Genomic DNA, 9,296 nt, shown 5'->3' with positions numbered 1-9,296 from the left:
TCCCCTGGAAGTCAAGTATTGGTACCTAAGCCCCTTAGATAAAAAATAATGCTTTTTGGGTATATTGCATTCAAACAGCTTGTATTATCTATGCAAGGCAATCCCTTGACTGTCTAGGCTGGGATTTTTGAATCTAGAGAAATTAAAGTATCCTAAAATAGCTCTTGGAGCAACATGAGACCAGCAGGTATCACATCTGATTTGTATGACTTGGAATAATCACTTGAATAAACCTATTGCTGAGTGGGCTTTTTCTAACACCACATCTTTCCTTCACTCTTGGAACTGGAAGGGGCTGGGTGAAGAAGAAATAGAAGATAAGCATTTAGATGTTGAACTGAGGCTTTGGAGGAAGGTGTCTGGCTCTTCTGTTGTGATGCTTGGTTCAATCTTTTAAGGGTTGTACTCTTTCTGGGTGTAACAGTCCTGCTGAGTGGAGCTGGTTTCCAGGTGGCTGATCCCAAGCTTTGTGGAACTGGACTGAGCCAGGCTCTGAATTTGTGTTTGCAGTAAGCACTAGGCACCAAGAGATGTGCTCCTTGCTGCAGCAGATGCCAGTGAAGCAATGGCAGTAACAGATGAGCCAGCTATTTGGGTTGAAACTGAAATTCCCACCGACTTCACAGAGCCCAGGATTTCAGCACAGGCTGAATCATAAGTGCTTTCCAGAGCTGTTATTTAAAAGGCCCAGGCATAATGCCATTTCCTTTTGTGCTGCTTCTTCCTTTGGATGGAAAATTCCTCAGATACCTGCCATATGAAAGGTGTGTTTCTCTTCAGACAAATACTATCAGATTAAAATGCTCAAGTCTGAAAAACCACAGAATTGCTCCAGACAAAAGTTCATCTCTGTAATGACAGGCACCAGTACCAGAGCCCATCCTAACCCACAGGCCCATTCCTTCCATGTGCAGATCAATGGCTGCTGGGAGCCTCTGGCTTCATCATAAATCCTGAGGTATCATAAACTCTGATTTGTTTTTCCCTGACAAAGACTGTGAGTGAGTCCAGGCCAAGTGGAAGTGGATTTGTGGGTTTGTTGAGAAAAGTGCCACAGAAGTGCCACCATCCCTGGCAGGTTTACAACTTCCCAAGATCTGATTTCAGTGGACTGCTGGGAATGCAAGGGCTTTCAGGATCATGAGTAAGTACTGTAGCACCAGTACTCTCTGCTCTTATTTTCTGGGCATTTTATTAGTACTTTCATTCTTTTGTATGCTGTATGAAATGAGATGAAAAGGCTCTTGTGAAAATGGCCCTGAAAATCTCTCCCTTTTCCCCCCATCATGGAGCAACCCCATCCATCAGTGCAGCCAAAGGCAGAATTGGTTCTTGTTGCTTTAAGTCGTGGCAAATGGCTGGGAATTACAGCACAGCAGGAGAGAGCAGGCTCTCATCCTGACTGCTGTGACACCCACGTTTGCAGGGAAGGTTAATAAGAACAAAAAATAGATCCAGTGGGTCAATTGGCCTTGAAATGTGTCCGCTGCCTGCACGGGCTGTGGTCAAGGAGCAGATTGACCTCCCACTAAAGGCAATCAAAAGCCTTTCACTGAAGGAGAGGAATCTGGAAAAGGCCCAGAGGAAAAGCTTTAGCAACTCTTTATTGTGAGAGCAAATCAGCAGTCCAATATGCCAGCTTTGTAGCTTTTTAATTAAAAAACCAGAACCAACATCTCCACACTCAGATGGAAGGAAAAAAACCCCTTAGTACTCTTTTGAAATATCATTCCTCCAAACTAAGTTAAAAATACATTCAAAGACATTTTTTTTTCTGTGCAATTTGCTTTGTCTGTAGCAGAAGTTTGGCCTGCTGCCCTAAATCCCAAGGGTCAGTTGGAAACCCCTGCAGAGAAATTAGAAATCTCATGTGCTGTGTCATCTGATGCTTCATCTCTATGATTGCACAGGGGCTCTAACAGATGTCATTGGTGGAGCGCTTTGTTCTTCAAAAACATTTTCCTTAAAACCTCGGGATTCAGGATTTTGCTGGGTGAGAGGATGTTTTTCCATCTTTGTCTTTTGAGTTGAGTATACCTAAAACTGAATTAAGGTCACATTCCTTTGTTCTGAGGAAGCCTCTTCATCTTACGAGATGAAAAAGCTGTGGTAAAGCAGTTTCTGTGTATTTAAAGCACGAAGCTTTGGGAATTGTTTGTGCCACTCTTTCAATTAAAAGTTGCTCCTCTTTTGGCATCACCGTGCAGGCTCAGCGCTGTCCCTTGCTTTTGCCATAACTGAAGCAACTAGTTCTGTCAAAACTAAAAGCCAAGAAGTTTCACTCAACTGGAGGGAGAACTTCTACGTTGATGGTTGTGGAGCACTGGAACAGCTGCCCGGAGGGGTTGTGGAGTGTCCCTGTCTGGAGACATCCCAAACCCACCTGGCCACGTTCCTGTGTCACCTTCCTTGGAGGCGATGCTGGGCTGGCTGATCTCCCCAGGTCCCTTCTAACGCCAACCACTGTGAGACTCGGCGCTCCTGGCCGCATCTCTCAGTGGGACGAGTGGCAGGATCGCTCACCCTGGCTCCCGTGCTGGGGTTTCGGAGCGGTGCCGGAGCCTCCCGGGCGCCGTCCCGCTCCCGGCCGTCCGTGCCGCCCTTGTGCCGGGCGGAGGGCGGCGCAGCTGCCGGGAGGTGGCGCCGCGGCGCCGCCGGCGCTGCCCTGGGCGCGGGGAAGCTCGGGGGCCGAGCCTGGCGGGGCGGGAGGAGGAGCGGCGAGGAGGGAGGGAGGGAGCGGAGCGGGCAGCGCCGCGGCTCCGTGCCCTGCGTGCGTGCGTGTGTGTGAGAGGAGCGGGCGGGCCGGCGGTATATAGAGGATGTGCCGCCGCATGGCTCGCCCCGGCCGCTGCCGCGCCAGCTCCTCGGGCCAGCACCAGTGAAGCCTCTCGCCCTCGCCGCACGGGCAGCCGCCTCCCTGCCCGCTCCCGGCGCCTCTGCCGGCCTCTCCGCCGGGTTTCCGGCGGCCCGGCGTCCCTCCTGCAGCGGCCGCTTCCCGCGGCTCCTCCGCGCCGGGGCAGAGCGAGCGCGTCCATGCGGTGCAGATGGCCGGGGCACAGCCAGGGGTGCACGCTCTGCAGCTCAAGCCCGTCTGCGTCTCCGAAACCCTCAAGAAAGGCGTCAAATTCGTCAAGTGGGACGATGTGAGTAGCCGCAGCTTCCCCCGGCAGGGGCACGGCGGGGTTGCGGGGCGGGAGGGCGGCAGGCCCTGCCCCGCTCGGTGCGGGGCGGCCGCAGGGCTGCGGGAGCGGCGGCCGAACGCCGGGCAAACTTTGTGCGGGGGCTGTGCTGTGGGATTGCCTCGGCCGGTGCGGGCTGTGTCGGGCCGGCTCCTTTGGCGAGCGCCTTCCTCTCCCGCCTGCCGCGTCTCGGTGTGCGCCTTGCCACCTCTGTCCTGGCAGCGTAGTTGTTTCAGCCTGTTCTCGCGTTCCACCTCCCGTCTCCTCCTCCCAGCCGCTCCTTTTCCGTCTGGCTCCTGCTCCTCTCGCTGTGTCTCTCGTTCCGGTGGAGTTGTCGAGCCCTGATGTGTTCTCCCGGTTCGGGTAGCCTTGGTCACTTTACTCCCTCCGCACAAGACGCTCTTCTGCCTCGGCTCCTTAGGGCATGGGGCTTGCCTCACCATCACATCTGCCTTCCCTTTACTGCTTGCTGCTTCCCAGCCCTTGACGTTTGTACAGCCTCACGTAGGAAAGGAGTGCGGTTTCACCTCAGCTTTGGTAGAGCAGCTGTTGGGCAGCTGGCATTTCTTCCTTGGCATGCTGGCCGTGCCCGGGACAGTTTCGGAGGAAAGGAGAGCTAAACGGCAGAGTTGTCATGTTCAAAGCCTGCCCAGAAGGAGAGCAGGATGAGTCCTGTGCTGGCTTTTGCTCCGGCAGTCCAGCGCTGGGTGTTTGTGTCTCAGCTGTGCTCGGAGGAGCGGGTGCCCCAGAAAGTCTGCGAGCGTCCACAGAGGCACCGTGAGACTCGAGCTGAGGCACAGAAATGCTTGGGAGAGAAGACAGGCAGTCTGAATGTCAGGAGAAGTGTTGAGAGTGAGTTGTTTTCAGAGCTCTGGTGTGCTTGCTGTGGGCTTGGCTGTGCTAAAGAGGTCCACAGCAACAACTGGAGGGACAGCAGCGCGGGCGAAGGAGCAGCTCGTGTGTAACCACTGCTCTTGGCTTGTTATATCTTGCTCTTCTGCCACTGCTTTCAGCCTGTCCAGCAGCCAAATGTGTGAGCCTGACCGCTGTAAACCTGTGATAAACACTCTCAAGGAGAAAGAGAACATCAGAAACCAAACAACTTGTGGTGTGAAGTTTTGTTTACAGTAATAAGCTAACACATTTTTAAAAGGCTCAGCAAACTGACCTTGTCCACAGTACCAAACAGTGGCTTGATACAGTTTCTGCATGTTCAGGAACTAGGCTTGAATGAGAAAACATTTTCTTTTGGTTGACATTTTCCTTAGGGTAGGAAAAGGCAGCCTTGTCATTTCAGTTATTGTTTTATTTTTGGTAAGTTACCAAGGAATTTCCGTGTGTGTATGCAGAGGTCGAGTTAACAATGATTTGAGTCTGCAGACTGAAAGCCCAAGCCATAAGACAACAGCTGAAGTTATTGGAGTGCTGTTTCTCAAATGGTAGTTGCATAGTAGAATTAAAAGATGAAGAGGTGTTCTCCATGCACAGTGGATGTTCACTGGATAAGCTGCCTGCTACAGGCTAGATGGTAAAAAGATTTAAAACTGTAAACCTGAAGGCTGCACTAATAAAACATGGCTAAATTCTGGAGAAATACCTGTATTTTGGGTTAAAGGGGCTACTCAGCAGCCCACAGGTGTTACCTGGAGTGTGTGACTGAGCTGAGTCCTGTTGTGTTTAGTGAGTGCGTTCATTGGCAGCCCTGTGAAAGCTGATGCCTTTTAGGCACACTGTGATGAACAATTCTAGCATTAACTCATTGTTGGCCGTGCATTGTGTGTATATCTGCACATTTCCCTCAGCCCTTCTGCCTCGCCTGTAGTGTTCTCAGCAGTGGAAGCCCCACAAAATCCCAGGTTTCAAGGGAAGGCAGTCTCCTCTGCCACTCTGGCTCACACACTGATGTTTGTGATGCACCATTTCTTTTCACTGCGTGTGAGAGTGGGATTTCAGCTCTTGAACTTCACCTGTGCATTGGGGCAGCCTCTGTCCTCTCCTTGTTGTTCCCTTCCCTGCTCTTTTGGGTTGCAGTTTAAAGATGGTCCTCCTGACTTTACTTTGCATTTCACGAAGCAGAAGTGGTTGTTGTGAATTCTTATCACCTGTACCAAGCTTCAGCCCAAAGCAAAATCTTTTCAGCTGAGCTTTTAACCACTGAGAATTTTTAAACGGGCACGCTGGAAGCATTGAAGCAGGAGTGTGAGAGGCATTGAAGGAGTGCTGTGCTGTGTGGAGTAGCATTACAGAAAGTGCTTGCCAGCTTTGAGAAGGACACAAGGTGTGCAGAACAGCCTGACAAAAGCTGTGCTGGTGCAGACCTGAAAACCAGTCTGTGTACGGACCTCCCATCCTGAGCCTCAGCTCTGTGCCTGGTCAGAAACTGAGGTGCTGGTAGCAGATGTGGTGCTGACAGTTCTCATGAACCCTCTCTGAGGAACCAAAATCTGCTGTGTGTCACCCTGAGCCTCATCCAGTGCCTGCTGCCCCTGCCCCGTGGGGATGCTCCAGCTGGAAGGGGAAATGCTGGGCCTGAGCTCGGTGGAGTGCAGAGGAGGGGCTCACATCAGCCACTCCAGATCACAGACAGGCAGGTGGAAGGCTTGGAACTCCATCTCCTCTGCAGACCACCTTCAGTTTCTAAATTGAGAAAGCATTAGGATCAGTTAAAAAGGCCTGGCTTTGCAAGACAAGTCACTCTTTCATGCCTTGAGACTGGATGTAGTACTGCTCCCACCATCCAGTGCCTAATACACTGTTCACAAATTCCATTTGGGATCGGGGTGTGAAGCGCTAAAGTCACAGTTCATCCTTGTCCTGTAACTATGCTTCTCCTCACACTGTTTGTGTTGTATTCTGTAACAGTATTCCAGGCCAGAAAGCAAATTTCACAACGATCTCTTGCTCTCGGTGTGTAGTTTTGGATTCACAAGGCACTGAGCAGAGATAGCTGCTCTTGGAATCTGCGCAAGATAAATGTGGCTGGTTGCTTTGGCCCTTTTTGTGGCTGTATCCATGTGTGTTCCTGGGTTGGCTCAAGTTGTTTCTTGAGTTGAGCCTCTGTAGCTGCTTCTCCCTGAGTGCTGGGAGATGCTCTGAGCCTGCTGCTCTGGCTTTGAACTGCTGTGCTCCTCTATTCCTGGAGAGGGGGGGAAGGCTGGGGAGGGACCGGCTGGATCCCCTCTGCTGTGCTTATAGCAGCTTTTCCTGGTGGGAATTTCAAGTGTTTTAATAAAGTGTAATTAAGTTCACCAGTGAAACCCTTTTGGTAAGAGTTTAAGCTTAATGTAGCAGAATGTGTTGCTAGGCTGAGAAGGGTAAGGAAACTTGAGTATAAAGAGCAACTTCTCCCAGGAATTATCTGCCTGGAGGGCAGAAATCTGCCCTGGCTGACTTTCCTTGTTTTTTATCTGGCCTGTAGTGGGAACGAGATAGACATGACTGAGTCTTCAAGTAGCTCAACAGCCCGAGCACAGCTGAGCTGATATTTTCTGAGAGCTGTAATTGGCACACTGTAGCAAGTTAATAGGAGGGTGTATATTCAAAAATAGGTTTGTTTTCATTTCATGTTTTAAGGGCTTTCTTATCTTCCCCAGTGATAATATGTACTTTGCATAAAGATTTTGACTGATCTCTCTGTGGCTCACACTATTTACTTTCACTTTTAAGTTAAGTGTATTGCTAAGGTGAATTCTACCTAAATTGAGGGCCAGGATTCCAATTTTCTAGCCACGTTTTCTTTTCTGCACCTTGGATTACTGCAGCAAACCTCCTGACAGGTAGCATTGCTTAGTGGCTACAGAACTTCCTCAGGTGAGCAGCAAAATAGAGCCCAGGTCTTTTAAGTTTTTTTAATGCCTGTCTCTTAGAGCACTTTGTCTTAATGAAGCATTTTTGAGCTCAAAGTGAACGCTCTGGAGGCTTGCAGGCTTCTTAATCTGTTTAGAATGTTTTAAAGAAGACTATCAAGAGTATCCCCTTTGACCTTACAAGTAAACATAACATCAGAGCATCTTTATTATGGGTAAGCTGAGACGAAATGAATAAACAACTTGGAATTTTTCAGAAGTTATTTTAAGTAACTTTTTCCCCCCTGCCTTTTTTTGTTTGTTTTCAAACTGTGCACAAGCCTGCCACTCCAGTACATTAGTGAGGACATGAAAAATGAGACACCATTGTTCTGTGTGTATAAAACTAAAACAATAAGCTGAAGAGTTTATTTTTTTTTTTTTTGTGAACACTTTCAGTCTGGAGCGAAGAGGTCAAGTCCGGCATTCCAGAGTTTTTGTTGTTTCTTCTTTGTTGCTAATCTTTATGTAGTAAACAAGTATCAGCTCTGGGCTATTTAAAAGTATTTTGTCTGAATGAGTGTAAGTTGTGGTTTTGGCCTTTTGCAACACAAGAGATTGAATTTGCAATTTCTAAGAGTTAATATTTAGTAAATTGGAAAGCCTGAACTTGGTTAACTGCATTGGAAAGCTCTTTATAACTTAAATGTGGGGGGAAAATAAGATTTGGGTCTGCTGCAGATGGGTTAAATGCCTGCCTGGGAAGATCTGATGTTCAAGTCACGGATGACATCTCTGTTAGTGCAGCTTTGGAGCCCTTGGGAGTGTTGGTAGATACGTGGGAAAGTGAAAACCAGAAGACAGCTCCTAAATTAGTGAGCATTCTTTGGGAGAGGGAAGTTAACTGTGACTTTGGCTTGTGCACTGTGTGCTTTCCTCACTTCAGGGTTTGAATGCTCGAGACTTTGGATTTTTTAACAAAACCTGGAGTGATACAGTTAACACACAATTTACTCTTGGTCTGTTTCTAACTATGCATTCTTTGATCTATTAAGAAGTAAATGCTTCTTAAACACTTTTTATTTTATTTTCACGAGGCCCATTAAATAACAAAATTTTCCAGTTATACTGTTGTAGAGCCAAAAAAAGACCAACATTAAAAATCTCCTAATTTTTAATCTGTGATCAGAGACCTTGGACCTAATTTTCAGCCTGCAGTGTCACACTGTCAGATGTTCAGAATGCCTCCCCAGTGATTTCAGCTGAATTTGAGCTCAGCATCTCTGAAAATTAGAAAATGAAATGTGGAAATATAATTCCAGTTCTCTCAAAATCAGAAGGCAGCATTTATGCTGATGAGCAGACTGGTTTAAATTATTTTCTCAGCGTCACACAAGAACTCTCTGGCCATGGTGAAAATCTTCCTGGCTGGCATTTCACTGCCTTTGCTCTAAAGTTCTCCCTTTATTCTGTTTTTCTTGACTGCTTAGCTTGCAGCATTTAGGGACTCGTGCAAACAAATGCAGTAAGAGGCTCATTAGCTTGAGTGTGAGGATATCCTGAGGGATGGGTTGGGGTAGGACAGACTTCTGAGAAATCCCTCTTGAGGCACATCTCTGGAACTCACAGTGTTTGAGCAGCAGAATGACGATTTCTGTCCTGTGGTGCCATCACCAAAGTTTCTCCAGAGTTTAACAGCTCTGATAGTGAAGGATATCTTCTTGCATGTTCCTGTTGAACAAACGGAATTTCCTTTTACACTTCTGTAAGATCAATTCCAGCTTGGTTATTTTTTTTTTGTCCTTCCAGCACTCACGTCACCTTCCCCAGCACTTTGTTCTTTGCAGCCTGTTCACTTGTGGCAGGTCTGGTTCCTCTGCCCTCAGTGGAAGAGGGAATCTTTGCCCTTCCAGGTTATTTCAGGGGTTCACTGCACACGGGGTGGGAACTTTCTCCCTTTCACTTGTAGCTCAGCTGTCAGCCTGAGGAAGTTCATGGTTCTGGTTGTCTGGGTAATCCTGTTTAGCTCCAGCCTGAGTACACTCAGTATTATGGAATTCTCAGCTAATGTGTCTGCTGTGGAATCTGGAGTTCTGCTGTCCCTTCTCCTTTGCTCCTTCTCTGCTTCCCCCAGGCCTGGAATCCACCTGACTCTTGGGTGGCAAGAGAGCTCCTTTTAGGGGCTGTCCCCAGGTCTTGCACCTCTGCTCAACCAAATTTTAGGCCCTTTGGCCAAAGTGAAAGAAACGTTCAGGAATATTTTGCCTCTGCCACAAAGAGTCCGTAATTCTTAGCTTTGAGTTTCAAAGCAGTTTGGCAGAAATTTTCCAGA

At 48.3% G+C, this 9,296-nt stretch overlaps 1 protein-coding gene across 4 annotated transcripts in view; it reads left to right on the top strand.

Moving 5' to 3' along the window:
* Nucleotides 1-2,704: 2,704 nt before the first annotated feature.
* The window catches only part of PLCB1 (phospholipase C beta 1), a 337,610-nt gene continuing 331,018 nt past the window's right edge, over nucleotides 2,705-9,296 (top strand). For 3 of the 4 annotated variants that reach the window (XR_005953588.1, XM_041417187.1, XM_041417188.1), the window contains exon 1: nucleotides 2,729-3,143. Coding sequence is in view for 3 of the 4 variants with exons in the window: in XM_041417187.1 (XP_041273121.1) it covers nucleotides 3,045-3,143 (99 nt within the window). In the remaining variant the exon portion in view is untranslated. Of the gene's footprint in view, nucleotides 3,144-9,296 lie in introns of all 4 variants that reach the window. The other variant, XM_041417186.1, reaches the window with a different exon arrangement.

This window comes from Onychostruthus taczanowskii, unplaced genomic scaffold, assembly GCF_017590055.1.
Source record: "Onychostruthus taczanowskii isolate IOZ18803 unplaced genomic scaffold, ASM1759005v1 scaffold55, whole genome shotgun sequence".
Lineage (NCBI taxonomy): Eukaryota > Metazoa > Chordata > Aves > Passeriformes > Passeridae > Onychostruthus > Onychostruthus taczanowskii.
The sequence above is the reverse complement of the archived record's forward strand: the minus strand, read 5'-3'. Positions and strand labels throughout refer to the sequence as shown.